This window comes from Amblyomma americanum, chromosome 3 (genome assembly GCF_052857255.1).
Source record: "Amblyomma americanum isolate KBUSLIRL-KWMA chromosome 3, ASM5285725v1, whole genome shotgun sequence".
In the NCBI taxonomy this organism is placed as follows: domain Eukaryota; kingdom Metazoa; phylum Arthropoda; class Arachnida; order Ixodida; family Ixodidae; genus Amblyomma; species Amblyomma americanum.
This window is the reverse complement of record NC_135499.1, coordinates 103,034,138-103,051,520: the sequence shown is the minus strand read 5'-3', so window position 1 is coordinate 103,051,520 and position 17,383 is coordinate 103,034,138. Positions and strand designations below refer to the sequence as shown.

Below are 17,383 nucleotides of genomic sequence, written 5' to 3'. Positions count from 1 at the left end.
ATATTTGGCAGCACTGTGTCTGATTGTTACTATTAGAGAAAAAGTTTTGCTACAATCACAGCATTCAAGCACGTGGCTGCTCAGAAGTCAGTTTCATTGCTTATACATCCAGGTGTCACAGGTGTACGCTCTTTGCCACATTTATACGTCCCAGTGAGTTTCAATCTCAGTCAAACACTACTGCGTATTTGTTATCGGGATTGCTCCCAATTTCTCAAAAACGGGAGGAAATTTCTTGTCTGCTCTTCGAATTCCCAGGGCTCCCAGGCTTGTTACAGAAGACCCTTATATGGCTTAGACGTCTTTGGCCATCAAATAATTGAAAAAGTATGCACGTCCTTGACGTAATGAAAATGGCGGCTTGTGCAGACTGTAGATAAACATTCACTATCTATTTTTCAATAAAATAAATTACTTAAAGCAAAAGGAAACAAACGCAATTACTTACTCTTCTCGCGAACTGCCTTGTAAAGTGCTTATGCAGAATTTTTCTGCACAGACAATAACCTAATTCTTATTACTGTTTTGAATCATGTAGTTAGCAGAACGCCATGGTGACCAAGTCAAAACATTACATGGTAAGCGCATAGAATATTTCATGCGATTGAGTAGTAGAACAGGTAAGAAATGCTTTGATATAGACTGTAAAAAAAGAGGAGTAAATGGTGAGTTCATACCAATATGCCACTGAAACGCGTCGCAACCAAAGTAATGGTACCATGTGTTCTTATCTACCTATCTCATCGTTAGGCTTCAGGCAAAAAAATGAAAAAGGCCATATCCGGCCATAGAATTGATTGACCTCATTTCCTCACTGATACACGGTCCAACAATGCGTTGGATTCCGCAAGCACTGGTAAAAGAAGAGTGGCAGATTGTATATTGCACAGCCCGCTTGCCAAGCACTGGGGCAGTTTCTTTTTTCGCGACGTATAAAAGAACGTTAGCGACAGTCCAAAAGCACTAGTAAGTATAAACTCTCCATCTAGCCAGAGTTGTCTTGTACGTGTTTCATCAAAGGTGAGTTTCTTCAGATTAGACTAAATATTTCCGCATTGGTTTTAGTTACTGTTGCAAGAAGATCGGTGGTAGAGATTTATAGAGCTGACAATTGGTAATACTAGGAATTATAAAGCTACCAACTTCCCATGCAGCTTATGACCGCTGCCTACTGGGGTACTAGACTAGTTGAAAAGTGTGTTAAAGAGAGTGTGCTTTAGAAAAAAACAGCATATTGATTCTATGTTCACGAGATGCTTGCGCTGCAGACTATGACGAAATATCCGATGGCATTTATTTCCGTAAGTGTTTTTAACTCAACACCCTGATACAAACGGAAGGCAAAACACTTTCGAGTATATCTTTTTAGAGTAATGCATAGCTTCTTCAGAGATTGTTAGCATAGCTCCATGAAGAGCACACGCGGAGGGCTTCGAAGGTTAGAATTTTGGTACTGCATTCATCGCTTCTGCACCGAAGACGTGGTGATGCGCAAGTCACTTCTAAAGGCAAGCTGAAGCTCGAGAGTTCACAGGGCACCGATTAGGAGGAAAATGGCGAGGATGAGTGAAGTTAAATTGTTTCTCATGCGATGTTCAAGTGTGCTTGCCGAAGCCTCAGCTTTTGACTAGAAAAATACAGCAGTTTTTGAAAGCCAGCAAGGTGCTTTTCTTGCTTCATTTTCCGAGTTCTTCAGATATGCACTGCACCATGGTTTGCTGTAGTATTTCTTCTTTGTGTCAAAAACGTACAATTTTTTTACGACTACCATTCTTGTGTAAAAATTGGAAAGGATTCAACGTACCTGAATCGATTAGACGTACGGATGCTTTTTTTTTTAGTTTGGCTGGTTCATGGTTTGGCATAGCTTGGTCTTCGGCACGTCTGGCGACGATATTCGACTCAACTGAAGCTCTGATTGCGGTTTAGCTGGTCTTGTGTGTTCGCGTCGCAGGTGGAAGGTAATGAACACGTCGATGAACAATGCAGAATGCGAAAGTCTGTTGCAGTTTAACACGAGGCGCATTGGCAGCGGCGATAGCATAGTTCCCTCCTTCAGTGGCCTGCAAAGCCACTGCTCGTGCCCCCGCTGGTTCCAAATCATGTCGGGGAAATATTTATTTTATTTATGAATAGGCTCTTAGTCTGCTAGGATTTTGCAGGACCACCTTAAAGATCAAGCTTCACACAAGCTCGGTGAGCCGATTAGACAACGTTAAGTAGTGCTTCCGCATAAAAATAAATGCCAAGTAGATTCGTAATGTGTTCGCGAGCATTCTGAGGGAGATCGTAATTTATAAGCCAATATCCACCAACGTGTACAGAATATTCGGGCGGTGCAAGCACTGACCAACAGAAAGGTACGAGGAAGCTAATAAAAAGCTTATATACTGCAATACAGCTCACAAAACTAAAAACAGGTGCATAAAAACGTACCATTGCGGCCAAGAAACCACAAATATTATATTAAAAGACAGAATGAAATTGGTCATGCACTCGTTGGCTCATATCATGACGGAGTAATACCTGTGGCGGCGGCCGAGGACTGGCTTTGGCACTCAGCAGCTCATTTTAACGTCATCCCCTCGATGCTCGCCGCGGCGCGTGCATTTAAATAAAAGCAAAATTAAAAAAAGTCCTTCGCTATGCGACAGCATCGCGCTACCAAAAACTCCAAACGGTCCGAAATGATTCGGAGCCCTCCACTGCGGCGTCCTTCATAGCGCGTCGGGATGTTAAACCCCACCTATCAAACGACACGGAGGTGAACAGTGTTTAGCCGGTATTTACTTCCAATGGAACGTAATTCATAGTCTACGTGAAATGGAAAGTAAATACCAAGGGCAGGATAATGTAACCAAGGGCGGCAGATTGGCAAATGGGGGAAAAAGATTAGGTGCTTCCCTGAGATTAGGTTGAGGCGGCTGAGGCAGGAGAGGACTGCCTGGAGATGGGATAGGCAAAGAAAAAGGGGTGCTGTCCTGCAATGAGCGCAACGAACGCATATTGCATGTTGATAATCATCATTACCTCTTGGATGCAAAAAGTTGCTTCCAGGGTACAGCCAAGGCAGACCATTCCTATACTTCCATTTTCACGTTCTTTATTGCGCTGTCTTCATTCGTGAAACCATCACACGCTGCACCAACGCTCTGCCCGTGTACAGGAGGAGGAGCAACTTTATTTCAAGAAAAGAACAAAACCTCTAAAAGGATGGACCCCTGCTTGTCCAATTGTCGTCGGGCCTGGGCTTCACGGGGAGCTCTGTCCATGTATGGCCAGCTGGTTGAGCAGCTCGCAGAGCGGCATCCCATGAGGAGGGAGATGCGTAGGGTATGGCAGGAACCGCCATGAGTTGGTGCCCCTGGACAGGGTACTTTAGATATATTCTTTCTTAGCGTTTTTGCATTCCTAGTCTCCTGTGCCCAGACGAGGGAATGGGTGAAAAAGGGGCGTAGAAAAGGGAAAGTTTCATACTTCCAGAAAATCTTAATCGACTGCTAGTCCTTTTCTTCAACTCTTTATCTGCTATTTTGTGGTGGCTGAAATGATTAAACCTAACGATCAGAATTCACTTCTCTCTTGTGAAATGGCGTGAAGTTTCCACCGGGAACTGTCCTTTTATCCGTGATATAGATCATTTCATGACCCTGAGAAAACTGGTTTTCTGAGCGCTAGAGAGAACGTGAAGGAGCTAAATCCTCAACTCTTTCCTTTACAATGAGCACAGTCCAGTGCCCAATATGGCGGTACCCGTGCAGCTGTCTGTGAAGAGGTTTACAGCCGTCGCTTTTTTCTGTTAAATCAACACTGTGGCTTATCAGGCGCACTGAGACGAAACAATACCGAATAAATATCGACTACCCGAGGATTATTTACCTTGCAGAAAAATCTATGCATGGAACCTTGTTTTGTTTGTATTTCACCTGAAATCGAATGCGGTGTCCTCTTTGCGTTTCCGGATTTGTAGAAAAAACTTGGAAGTGACGAAAGTGCCTGCGTAGGCCCACATCCCTCACATTTTGAAACTTTGGTCTGTTATGCGCTATTATGCTTTATGAACCTATGTGTAGTACGGTTCACGTTCCCTGAAGTGTGCTTTTCTTACTCATGACTTCTCTTGATTTCACATTCACTAAAGTAATAAACTCTGCTTTACGCAGGTAACCTAAAATGAAGGTGTTCTATGTGCTCGTCAGCCTTCAAGTCATCGCATATACCTGTAAGTGCATAGCGGAGCACGGTTTTGGAACATGGAATGAGCCTGTGGGCAACATATTTGCAGGAGACAAGCGAATGATCTAAATAGTGACACTATACAATGTAAATCCTGTCACGTTTTTATAAAACATTTTGTAGGTTACGTGTTTTCAAGTAATTTGTTTTACCTCAATTACCAGAAACAGTTTAAATTGATCTGCTAGAGTGCAGTTAAAAGGTTACATATGGTTGCACAAATATATAACGAATGTGCAATAACATATAAAATGTAGAGATGCTGCATTAGGAACATTTATATCTCTCTACTCACCCTGCGATTTCTCAGAATGGTGTATTTTTTTACTGCCATCACAGCGGATGAGTAGCCTACGAGGGTAAAATAGACGCATGGACGTTGGCAATAAAAAAAACACGGTGATGCATTGACAACAAATGCTTTTATTAACAATGTCATGCTGTCATAAAAAAAATTCCGGGGGTTCCAAACCAACAATATTATTTCCATAAAGATATTCCCATCATAAACGCGGCAGTGCATACGTTACCTTTTTTTTCGCATGTTGGAATCGGCACTGGAACATCAAGTATCCGCCACTGTGTGAGTAGGATGTTCTGCATTTGTATTAACGTCATTTGCTGTTGGGCAACATGTAATTGATTGTTTTAATGTGTGCAGCGGACCTTCCCATGTCTTTCGGAAAAATTTGCTTGAGAAAGGTAAGAACATTAGTTACATGCTTAATAAATAGATAAGGCAACACATTTTCATGAATCCTACAAGCCAAGCAAGATGGCTTCAGAATTTCGATAGCCAGTTCAGTACTTCTGATTTTTATCTGCAAAAGACATTCGTACCCGCCCAAAAAAGGCGGCTGCTTTTCGGTGCCTCTCCTAATAGATGGCTGGAGGCATTAAAGGCAGAATTGGAATGGTGCTTAACAAAAGGGCTAATTGCCGATTAGGCATTGAAAATTAGTAGAAGTTTCAGTCTTACTGCTAAAATAATAAACTCTCTCCGCTTAGTGAACCTTTTTTTTTCACAAGCACTGCCGAAATAATGAGCGCTAAGTAATAATACAATCTTCGTGAACTTATTCTTGCGTAAGTCAATACGATGCATCGCATGACAACTTATCACTGTATCACTGGTTTTATTTCGTTGAAAAGCGATCGTTGAGATCTCATCCCAGTTTACCTCATATACAATGATTATTAAGCAGAGAAACTAAAAATGCTATCCAAGAAAAAGAACGCGCTTGGAGCAAGAATTTAGATGTCGTTGAACAAGTCAAACAGTGCTGCAAAAAGCTCCAGCGCAGCGGTCGAACGCTGAAAGCAGTGCTTGAAATGCCGATTTCCCGCATGTCGCAGGTTACGACCCCTCACAGCTCCTGAACGCGGGTAAAGACATGGAGTTGCTGGGAAAAATTCTACAGGGTCAACGTGCCCTTCTCACCGCTGCTGATCGTGAGAGAGCCATCAAGCTGCTCAACACCCTAAGCACTGGACACCTGGATGAAGAAAGCGAAGAATACGGACCCGTTACAGCGACCGTACTGATAGCAGCTGCCATAGCGGGAGTGGCGTCTGGCGCAATTGGTGGCACTGTGACTAGTGCCATTGGGGAAGCAATCAGGAGAGCGGTTGGTTAAACGTATGCCGTGCCAGCGTAATTTAATCTGCGTGCCGCTAGGTTGACAAACGTTGCTTAATAGATTGTCACGGTGAGCGTTTTTCGTACTGACGTGAACGTTATCGCAAAGAATTAGTCCGAAATATGCAGTAGGTATGTTTGATCCGCAGTGGACAAAAAATTTATTGTTATGTGCGGAGCAGTGTTCTCCTGAGTTTCTAATAGGAACAGTATTTCCTGACTCCCACCTCATTTCGCAATGGCCTTGACAATGTGGCCAAGAGGTATGATGTAAATATGGTCTTCTCAGCACTAAAGAAGCTTAAAAGTATTTGTGCATGTGTAAAAAAATATCTAATAACAATAAAATAACAACAAACAAACCAAATAAAAATGGTGTAAAATTCTCTCGGGGTGCCGTTTAGAAAATTCTTCTTCCTGCGGTCAAGTATACATTGCCCAGACGGGCCGATGTATCAACACATGTTTGAACGAACATGCCAAGCTTTGAAAATTATCTCTGTCCACTAATCTCGCTGGCCATTGCCGAGACTGCGAATGTTACTTTCCGTCGTTTCGCAATGCAACCACACAGCCTGTTGTTATGTTTCGCCGTCGTCGTGTGAGAAAACCTGCGTGGCTTCATGGGACTCTCCCACAGGCTACCGATGAATCAGTAAAGGCGTAGACGCGGGTTTGACTCCCGGCGTCGCCGTGGTGGCAGCGGCCAGCTGTAATCTACTTTCCCATGAGGATCCGGTGGTCAGCTCGGTCCAGTCACCATGATTGAAAGTGGCATCTATTTTCAAAGGAGTTGACGGCGAGCGGTTTTCCTACCCCGCGTGGCCTTGCACGTAGCCTCGGCTTTGCACTGATGACGAAAGAGCGTGGCCACCTTAAGACCGTGGCAATGCCACTCGCGGACATTCCTGCATCTGCGAGAGAGAGATGGCATCGTCCTCATCCTCGATCTCGACACGTGACGGGCGCATGTTCTCCAATGAGAAAGTGTGTGGTTAGTGCCAAAGTGAAGTTTTCAGGACACGCCTTCTTGGGCTGGTCCAACCTAGTTGTAGGAATTTAAGGGGAGGAAAACCGCATAAAACTCGGCAGGGAGTAGGGCCGAGGAGCTCTCTCTCCCCGACACTCCTGTCTGCTTAGACGTTCCCTTTTTCTAAGAAGCACTCTCAGTTGCTGTTTACATATACGCAACGTAAATACTTGTATAAAGTTTTTCTTGTCTTCCTCATAACCCCGTCTCTGATCTTCCTCGTCCCCACTCCAGCCCGACCCTGCTACCTTAGCCCCAACACCATCTATCAAAGAGATTAGCGAAGCATGCCATATTTAAAAAAAAACGAGATTGTGGGGCAGCAAGGTCTGTGTTTTCTTCATTACAGCGAAGTAGTGTACTTTGACTCTACCCAGCAACACGTGCGTTTGTTTTGCTTGTTCGCCCACGCTTGCCTTTTATGGTCATGTTTTGTATCAGTAAACTTCAGTTGTTTGTCAGCGCTCAAATTATGTTTCCTCTGCTTTTGTCCACAGCGTCAGTTCACTGGGGGCAACAGAAAAAGGGCTTTATAATGCAGTGGAGATTACAGTCTTGTTAAGGCCGGTCATACTGCTCAGTTTATAGGCATGGTCAAGATGAATTCGTTTTGAGCTGCGGCGGAGCTCCTTTAGAGAATGAACACGAGGAGGTCAAATCTGCTCGAAGTGTTCAGCAGCGGCACTTTTCCTACAGTATCAAACTCATCTCGGCATGCTCTCAGCATTGAATGCAGTTGTCTCATGCTCAATTTTCCAGCCGCCTAGAACGTACCAAATATCAAATTATAGCCTGCACTTCGGGATAGGGCCAAAGTAGGAGATTAGTAGCGCTCGATTTCTAGGCAATTGAGGGCAGGCACTAAATTCCAATTAAGACGCCGCGAATAACTCCGGATCATGTAAAACCGGGAACAGTGGCGAAAAGATGCGGTATAGATATAGAAGTTGAAGATATTACTGCTCGCCGCTTTCGGAACAAAGGCTTATATCTAAAGGCCAGAGGTGTCGCATGTGCGTTTCAGACTCCCAACCCAGAAGTAGTTGTGGTGTTGTTTTGCTCACAGGCTTTCAATGCATTACGTGCCTCCGCTTAGAGATTCACATTAGCCGCGCTCTTAAATGTTTCTTTCAGGGACGCTTGTTTTCCACTACACATGACCGAATTGCCAAGTCAGACCGAATATCACGCAAGAACCATTCTTATATGCTTACTTTCAACTCACCTTGAGTAAAAAGGAAAACTCCTTTTATAAATACGAATAAAAGAATAGGATTAAATATCATTCGGTATTTGCAGTAAGTATAGACGGCGCTACAATGTATTTAAGGAATCTCATCAGCTGTATTCGTCTTGCTGCTCAAAATAAGCCTTTCAGAGAAAAAGTTTTTTTTTCGTCTGAAACACGCCTTTTTTATCGCGTATAGACTAATTTCTGGACTCTTTTCAGATAGCGTGAAAAACTTTTGTGGTCATTGTCCTAGTGGCATGACATTGCACGCAAGATATTCAATCCCACTTTATTGCCATTGTGACTGCCTGACAATTTTTGGAAAAATAACTAGGTTATACCTTAAAAATACATAAGGCAGGAAACCTCGGTAGCTTCGGCTTTCGGCTACTCAAGTCGCAGTCTCAGCTCCCGTCCGCTGCAGCTGTATTTCTAAGGAGGCGAAAAGCAAAAACGTCAAAAAGCTCTTCCATGCAAGTACAAAGTAAACATCTGCCGGTGGCCTTAATTCGAAGCCCTCCGCTACGGTGTCTCTTATAGGCAGTATCTTCGGGACGATAAACCCTACATATGATTTACCCCGTTCAGCGTAAGCGCGCAGTGACGAGCATCTTGAGCGGTGCAGTGAGTCGTCCATGAAGAAAAAAAAAAGCATAAGTACTATTAGAGTGAAAATTTTGCGGACTGCGAGTGTGCCACAAAAATTTATTTGTGTAGTCACATAATCCAGTCGGCTTAAATGTGTTCAGGTATCAGTAGACGTGCACGCTCTATCCACTGGTATTTTACCCGACTATTGGGTTGGCGAGCTAGAGCAATAAAAAAAAATGTTTGCCGAGAACACGCGCTCGGGAGAAATCGTCTGCCTACACCTCTAACAAAGGGAAGCATCAATGTTCGCACTCGGCCTCATTCACGAAAAATTTGGGCTATGGCTCTTGATCGACGGGTTCCCATAAAATCTTCGGGCAGCGAAAGTAAAAGTGGGTTGTCATATCCTTGATTTCATAGCAAACGATGCGAATCAAAGAAGCGTGCCCATCGACCCTTGAGTAACCTATTTTTTACCCGAAGGACAACCTCAAAGGTAGCTCCATTCAGAAGCCTCAATACTAACCTTATATCTAATCAACACTGAAAGCATACGTGGAGCTTGGTTTATGATTACGCCATTGCCAAGCCAATTATTTATGTTCACTGTAGGTACACATCTTGAAATTCAGATATACTTGCAGATAAACTAAATCCTTAGTCGCCTCCACCTTTTGGCGGTCAGCAATGTTAGTCGACTCTAAATGTAAGGTAATACTTTTCTTCAAAGTAGGCAGCCAAAAGGATTTGTTTTGAGTCATGTAGTGAGCTCTTCTAGCTTTCGTGGTTCTGACTGGAGGGTCGACGACGAGAGTTGCTCTCATCTTCAACAGATTTCGAAGGCTGACGATGCATAAAGAGCCGTACAATTTAACTGTGAACCTAACACAGTTGACTGCATAAGTATTTGAGATAAACTGTGCCTGATATAAGAATTATACCCATCTCCCCTAGGACTGTGCGCAAGCATAATTACCTGACACACCTTTCCGAATTAGGGCAGTCGCTGAAAGCTTAATATCGTGAATGGTTCAGCAGGTGGTCTCATTATAGTAAAAAAGCGCAAGCGGATCTGCCGCGTTAACATCGATGTAACTATTACGTCACTACCACCATGCGTTTTTGCGCGTGTTGCATGAACCGCCGGCTATCAGGAGGATTTTCGCTACGGATTGGAGCGACTTTGTCATGAAATGCCAGCAGATAACAAAACGAAGCATATCATCCGTCAAAATTAGGTCCTTAATTATGAGGTAAAACCCAGTTTCACCGAATGGGGGCCAATTTGAATGGAGCTGACAGGTTCGAACGAATGTCATAGCATATTATAGAATATTCGCAAGTGTCTAAAAGAGTTTTAAATATTAGGGTGGCAAGTTGGCTACAGAAAACATACGATCCTTTATAACTTAGCATAACACAAATGAGAAATGAATGATAGCCTTAGCGAAACTAGCTGTTATTTAAAAACTTTTTTTAGCCATGAATATGCGTTATGCTACTTTAGCATACAGTCAATGCTCAGTGGAACCTGAAGTACTCTAAATATCTGAACGAATATATGAAAAAATTCAGAATGAACAAAAGGGATTGACAAAGAGAATTATGAGCTCTTAATGATTTTGGTGCTGCCTAAGATGTGGCAAAAAGAGCTCTAATAACAATGTTTATGGTCGGGCCAGGCGTTTAAAAGCCTTTACATAGGTGAATTTTTCTAAAATCTGCAATAAGCACCGATGAATTGAAAAAAAGTTGCGAGTGCGCTCTCCTCACGGAAGAGTACAAAATCTTCATCTTCCAGCATATGTGAGCACAAGTATCTGATGTCTGCCGTCTATGGCAAATGAGAGTGTGACCGACACCGTGCTCTGTATGGGGTGTCGCTGTTCTCGTTCGCTTGTTACACCCCGGCACATTATACCAGTCGACAGGAGGTTGCCGTGACAATGATCCATCCGCGCACCTCGCTACTATTGCCTGCTGTTGTGCATTTAAAAAGCCCAGCTAATAACCACACTTCTCATTTTTATGCAGTCACGTGGTGATTATGCAGAGTTCTGCAAAAGGTGATATGATGTGCTCCGTAAATTTGCATCTTTAGCTTTGTACAAACGACGCGCACGCAAACAAACGACACAACTCTGAAAAACAGCACATTTGAGCGGGAAACCATTTATGAACGAAAATTTTTCATATAGTGTAAAATTTCACTATAAAAATCAATATATCCGCAGATCACACGACCGCAGTTTTGTAACATTTTTTTCTATTCTCGTTTTTGCTATCGTCAAAAGCGTTCCTCGTTGGTTTTCTATGGCAGTCTTAACTGTTCGATGGGATCGCTGCAGCCACTTAAAAATAATTTGGTACATATCGGAATAACCGATCATCACCTTTAATATTTTCATAACAGTGTCTTACAACTTTGTTATTTTCAAAATTTTTGCCCGAGAAAGTTGGACTTGTACATCTCCCTTAGATTTCGTGAACGCTGGTACATTTTGGCTTTTTAACAGTGTGGTACGCAGCATTACAATCTGCAAAACATGTACGAGTGACATCGCTAGATCAAGTTGTCTGTCTCGTCCGGCTATGGCATCTGCTGAGACTGGAAAGTTGAGACGGGGTAAGGACGTCTTGTGCGGACCACGAAAAACAAAGGCAAGATATCAATCTTCGAAAAGATGAAACTGCCAGTGCGTAGATCCGGTTCCTTACAGCAATTTTGAAGCTCAGATAATTAGAAGAATGAGCCTGTTCATTAATTTTCACAGAGGGAAGGGATTACGTGATATAACATTAAGTAGAAAATGGAGGTAAGAATTAAATGGTGTAAAAAAGAACATTGCATGCGGCGTATATTAATAGCATGCCTGAGCTTTGCATGAGTTACGTAGTGGTTTTCAATGAAAACTTCGCTCTGTAGATTTTAAAAGATTTGAAAGCTTTACAGGCATTTACATTGCATCAAAAGGGCGTAAACATGCTGTACTATCAATTCTTCCTACTGACATGCTGCGAGACTGCAACAATTTTGCCTTTGGCTCATACTGTGTAGATTCTTACGTAGATTGAGCGATTTAGGTCTCTTGAAGGGGGAGAAATTATCGTTCTCACTTCTACAGATGATGCACGGCATGGAGATGAACACATGAGCCTCGTTTCTTTTTTAAGAGACTGTACCTTAGACGTGCTTTTTAATCTGTTTGCGAGATAACCTCGAGAGGTTTGGTTAGACATCGATTTCTAGCCAGTAATTATAATGCTCCCGAGTTCCGGGACCAGATTACGTTAAGCATGTTATTGACATGGCACAATATGGCACACTTTAATGCAGAAGAGTTTGGAATCCACGTTTGCAACTCTTTCACTAAACCAAGCAGAAAAAATAGAGGTGGTAAAATTTTTGTGCGGGAAAAATTTCTCGAGCGTCAACTGGCTAAATTTTAGACTCATTCTTGTTATCCGCAGACCTATTTTGTGAGTTGTGTAGTGGTAAATTTTGAACAATGCTTGAAGATGTATTGTGGCGGTGGGACTGTGCATAAAGTGCGTGCAGACGAATCCCCATTCGCTATTGCCTCTGTTCCTCTATTTGATGCAGAAAGCGGACCGAGAAATTTCCCCCATACCCGTAGGCTCGTATTATTATTACTTAGTGCTTAGTTCGAAACTGAAGGAACAAACTTGCATTGTTGCAGACCTTTATTTTTCCGGACAAGCCAAATAAGCCGCGTGGAGTAAAAGTTACAATACGAAACTTAGCCCATTGCTGCACTGATGCCCTTAGAAATGCCGAAAGATACAATAGAAGCAATTATTGTCTTTATAAAATAATCTTCGCTTTCGTCGCCAACTGCAGACATGCTCAGAGTCTGCAAGACATTCAACACTTTCTCGCGATCTTCCAGAGAAATTTGTGACAGTTGACCTTGCAGGATTTTTCCGATGTTCTCCATAGTGTGTCCGGTTTCTTTGAGCAGAGCAGCGGTTTTCGCTGATGTCAGCACTGCAAAGGTGATCAGAAAATCGGTCTTTTTGTTGCACTTCTGATTTATAAAATTAGTTCCTGTAAAGATGGTGGGAGACAAAGATACAAACGGCCACTAGGTTTCTAAGCTAGCAAGAGCGCCTTCTAATTACGGTCCTGGACAGTATCTCCTGACAAAGGACAATCGTAATGCACATCTTAAAGTCGAGAACGTGTCCCAGTTGGTCGTTGAAAATCATTCAAAAAGCGTAAGCACGAAGTAATGAGCAAAGAGAAAGAAAAACTCACCACCAGCTTTTATTCACGACTTAACTTACTCGAAAATCATGCTAGTATCAAGATGGCAACGAAGGTAAGAAGCAAGAACAAGAGGAAAAGAAAATTAATGCTAACGATGGCAGATCACTTAGAAAGAGGAGTACGTCACGCACGCGTTTCGCATGTATAAATCTGTAGATTCGAGCACTTCATCTAGCAGCGGAATATCATTTTTCTGCAGAACCATTGGTGAGAGAGATTAAAAAGTCTATCATTCTCTTCTGTTGGCTTCAGTTGTCGATACCTATTGTTGGGCAATAAATGCGCGTTTTTTGGGCCACATTCACTGCAGAATCACCCTGTTTCTTTTGGCGTCCAACGGTTTTTTTTTGCTGTTTTAGATTTGTTCAGTGATCTTATTTAGCAGAACGTTATGACTCTGTATAATTTTGGATGATCAGAAAGCGTTATTTACACTTCAGCTTGTACATATTTCTCCCAGAACACTCATGAAACCAAATAAGTTAATATCAACTGGCAATCAATATCTTACGTGTTTCTTCATTCTTCTGCACTTCTCCACAGCAATATCATTGTAGCTACATATAATCACTATGAAATAATGTGTTGGCGCCGCTAAAAGAAAGTAAGGGGTAAGTAAGGGATAGTATATTCAAAGATTGCGGATAAGAAGTAGGCAAACTGTCTGGAGGTAATAATTTAAGAATCTGGGTACCGCAGGTGTGAATGCCATTTTGTGGTTAAGAGTGAACCTGATTAAGAAGGGGAAGTACTAATGTGGCATAACTTTTGTGCGGCTGTGCATTCCTTAAACGCTATATATTGGTGAAATAACAATTCAGTTTTAGTAGCCGCCCTGAATTGTAGTTCTCAAAGATGCGATCACACGAAACCATTATTGGGAAAACATAAGCTGCGCCCCAGTGCTCCTTCTGCAGATGCATGAGCACAGACGTTGACATAGAATACTCACGTAAATGTCTTCATTGTCAAAGGAAACAAAAAAACGCATATCATTTTGCGCTCAAACAATTGTAGAAATAAAACATTTCGCATTTGTAATAGCTTTTAATATTGGCAGATACGCCTGGCACAGTGTACTGCTCTGGGACACCTAATCGCCTTGATTACCTACTATATTGATCGTGCTTCTATGCATAAGAAAAAAAATGAAAATGAAAACTTCCTCTCTGATAGCAAGACTCGTCGAATAGTTGTAGACAGACTTTTTTAAAAATTGTGATGCATATCTGAACAGTTCTAGATTTCAATTCTTGAGAGCCGTTTTGCGCTTCGGTGCTTGAGAATTTTCGCTCTCGTGACAAAAACAAGCAATAGATTAGAGGCATGTTGCGTTGGATAATCAACAGTTGCATGTGAACAATGGTCGACGCGGTGCTGGAGAGTACTCGATTAACTTCATCCGACTAAGCACTTTAGCTTCTCAATATGACACAGCAGACGTGCCAGTTCGCATTTTGCTTCTATTGTAAACCTGACTCTCTAAATGAGAAATCAGTTCCAGGAAAATGTACGCAGCAGGCGAACGCCGTATCCACTAAGCCACCACTGTTCATAGGCCAGATAAAGAGCTCACACAACAGGCACGAGGACAACAAACTACAACTTACACTCTTGTTTTTCTTTAACTTTTACAGGCAAATGCGATGTGTCCCCATGCAGTGTATATCTTTTGAACATTAACAATTGTTCTAGCACTCACCTTCCTTGAGTGTGGTGTGATCACTTTCATCTAGACGCCCTCTGGAAATGAAGGTTTCGTAAGAAGAGTCAATGAAAATCCAAACTTTGCAGTGGTAAAGAAAGAAGACGTTAGAAAATATTCTACTTACACCGTAGCAGCGCCTTTGGTGCATTCGAGGACAGAAAACATGGAGGAAAGAAACAAAAATTTTCGTCGCCTATTAACTTCTCTGAACATCATAAGCCCACGTTGGCGTCATGCAAAATCTACGGTAACTCATGTGAAGAAACGAAAGGTTATTGCGCTGATATGTTTATGGCCCCGTCTCTTGTAACATGAAATTAACATAGTAATAACCGGAGCTCTGACGATTTTTGAAATGTGGTTATGAAATGCGGCAAAAAATGCAGGGATCTTTACAGAAGTTGTGTTGTGTGGGTGCAGTCCCTATCTCATTTTATAGCCTGTCTAATTTTTGGCACATAAACTTGCTGAACTTCGTAATCCAAAGAACAGCGGTGCCAGCAAAGCACAAGGTTGCACAATAGTTGCTGCTGACATCGCCATCAGTTAGTATCAATAAAACTTTGAACCAAATGCCGAATTTTTAAAGCCCGCCTGAGGGGACCAGTGTGATTCAAAAAGCGTATTAAATTTTTGACACGACCTTACTCACTGCTGTTTACGTTTACTGCAAGTAGAAAGAATGTCTAGCGCTAGGAATACCGGCTGGGCGCATTATTGAGATAAAGGTGGTATTGCTTTGTTTTAGCGATACAACACTGCACTGCGTCCTAGAACCACCCTCAGGCAGGGCCTTCCTCCAATCAAGTCGAAACCGCCTCCTCCCACTGTAGCCACCCTCGCGGTTCTTCCCGTGTTTCCATTCCATTTCCATTGCTTTCCAAACAACTGGGCTGCCTATCTCCTCCCACCCTCTCACTCGCTTATTTCTTTTTCGCACTTGCCGCTCTCTTCTCTTCCCTAAATGTAGAGGGGGTATTTTCGAGAAGGAGGCAGATGGTCTCCCTGCCATGGTATGATTAATTCAGTACAAGGCGGTAAATTGAAATGGCAGATGGTAATTGAATTGAAGTAAACGAATGTAATCATCTTAAATCAAACCTATTCGTTAAGAGCGATTAAGATATTTCACTAGTAAATAGCATCTAACGGATGACGATTAGATTCTGGGCCGGAATATAGGGGTGTATTTTGTACCAAAGGTGTAATAATTTTCACTGTAAAAAACGAAAACATTTACAGTAGCGTTATAACTGCTTCTAGAATTTCATTTTTGAATTTCTTTATAAAACCTATCATTCAAGACCCTGGCAATATTCATTCGTATACAAGTTGCCTGGATGTAATAATTAAAGCTGAAGTAATTTCAGTTTAAGAAAGCCAGTAAGCTCGGCCTCTTTATTTCGCTAGCAGCACTAGGATCTAAACAATCGTTCAACTTCAATACTACGCTTTTGTACATTAGCCTAAAAGAAGAGGCGAAATAAAATAAGCATTTTAACAGGCGTTCGCTCTGTGAGTTTATTTTTAACAACATCATACGACTTGGAAAAATTTATATAAAAATACCGGCAAGAAAATAGTTAAGCTCATATTGAAAAAGCACTCGCGATTCAGGTACTTCAGGCAATTCCTTAGCTTACATGCTGAAGTGGCGACGGCCAGGAGCGCCAGGAAAGGAAAGACTTTCATGTTGGCAATGCTGCAACAGTAGTAGGAGAGTTTTCAGCTAGGTCAGCTGTGATTGCAAAAAAATTTACTTTTGTGCGAAAACGTCTGAAAAAAAGTTACATAATTCTTCCAAAAATATCCGCGCCTTCTATTTTTGGTTAAGTAACACCTATTTCCGAGTTGCGAATAAATTTATTTTAAATCATGTGCACGTGCGCGAAGCACGCTCTAAAATAATGGGTTTGTTGTGTTGGGTTCAGTGGCGCATAAGCATCTAAGGCTATCATGCGCTAAGCTCAATACAAAAGAAAATGTTTTCAGCAGAATTTTACAAACATTAGAAAAAACACCAGTAGTGAAAAAAATATATAATTGCATGTTGTCAAATGCCGAGATATAAAACGTTTTACCTGAAGCGACTAGGTTTTCCGCAGGTACGCGACAGCGGGAGGGGCAGCTTCCGCAGCTCTGTTATTTGATCGGTGGCTGTTCGTGTCCTATTCTCTCTTTTTATATGCGAATAACCATGAAAGGGTGCATGCTTCTTGGCGGCTGTGCTAATACCCTCCCTTTTTATGCTTGCTTATTTCATTCAACATTGCTCAACATTGCCCCTTTTTATGTCTTAATCAAGCTGCAGGTCCGCTTCGGCATGAGAAATGTCGTGCTGGATAGATACGCCGCAGCCTCTGCAAGCTGTGGAAGAAACGCTGTCTTCCGGTATCGCCAAGTACAAGTGCGTGCGATGTGATAAGTGGAAGAACAAACCTCAGCAATGGATTGCTCTTCCAAGAAACCGAAACTATAGCTTACCGAGATAAAATTGTTCTCCCCGGTGCGAATAATATCATGGCCAGTCTTTTCTGCAGTCGATACGAAGAAAACCGAACACATGTCAGCGTTTGCATGGAGAGCGTCACGTGTCTCTTTGAGGAGATATGCTGATTGAATATTCAGGGCAAATTGTGGAGTGCACAGGGCAATCT

General features: G+C 42.3%; 2 protein-coding genes across 7 annotated transcripts; one reads left to right on the top strand and one right to left on the bottom strand.

The window, feature by feature from the left end:
* The first annotated feature begins 817 nt into the window (after window positions 1-817).
* On the top strand, window positions 818-6,262 carry LOC144124766 (uncharacterized). 6 transcript variants are annotated; one of them, XM_077657635.1, is made up of 5 exons: window positions 818-966; window positions 4,164-4,222; window positions 4,807-4,819; window positions 4,898-4,938; window positions 5,593-6,262. In XM_077657635.1, the coding sequence occupies exons 2-5, from the start codon at window positions 4,174-4,176 to the stop codon at window positions 5,871-5,873; spliced, it is 384 nt and encodes a 127-aa protein (XP_077513761.1). In that variant the 5' UTR covers window positions 818-966; window positions 4,164-4,173; the 3' UTR covers window positions 5,874-6,262. The 6 variants fall into 6 exon arrangements, with proteins under 6 accessions (XP_077513761.1, XP_077513763.1, XP_077513764.1 ...); XM_077657636.1 differs by having other exon boundaries at window positions 893-1,020; XM_077657633.1 differs by lacking the exon at window positions 818-966 and adding an exon at window positions 1,001-1,020 and having other exon boundaries at window positions 4,164-4,223; window positions 4,786-4,819.
* Window positions 6,263-12,414: 6,152 nt separating this feature from the next.
* LOC144124765 (uncharacterized) lies at window positions 12,415-16,965 on the bottom strand. Its single transcript, XM_077657632.1, has 5 exons — window positions 16,808-16,965; window positions 16,370-16,428; window positions 14,851-14,863; window positions 14,721-14,761; window positions 12,415-12,736 (listed from the first exon to the last, which is right to left on the bottom strand). The coding sequence occupies exons 2-5, from the start codon at window positions 16,416-16,418 to the stop codon at window positions 12,489-12,491; spliced, it is 351 nt and encodes a 116-aa protein (XP_077513758.1). The 5' UTR covers window positions 16,419-16,428; window positions 16,808-16,965; the 3' UTR covers window positions 12,415-12,488.
* Between the last annotated feature and the right edge of the window lie 418 nt (window positions 16,966-17,383).

Coding starts and splice junctions, on each gene's coding strand:
- LOC144124766 (XM_077657633.1), top strand. CDS start 4,187: ATGTGCTCGTCAGCCTTCAAGTCATCGCATATACCTG. Junction 4,224..4,785: donor CAAGTCATCGCATATACCTG/TAAGTGCATAGC, acceptor TTCGCATGTTGG/AATCGGCACTGGAACATCAA. Junction 4,939..5,592: donor GAAAAATTTGCTTGAGAAAG/GTAAGAACATTA, acceptor CGCATGTCGCAG/GTTACGACCCCTCACAGCTC.
- LOC144124765 (XM_077657632.1), bottom strand. CDS start 16,418: ATGAAAGTCTTTCCTTTCCTGGCGCTCCTGGCCGTCGCCACTTCAGCA. Junction 12,737..14,720: donor TCACACCACACTCAAGGAAG/GTGAGTGCTAGA, acceptor TCACCTTTGCAG/TGCTGACATCAGCGAAAACC.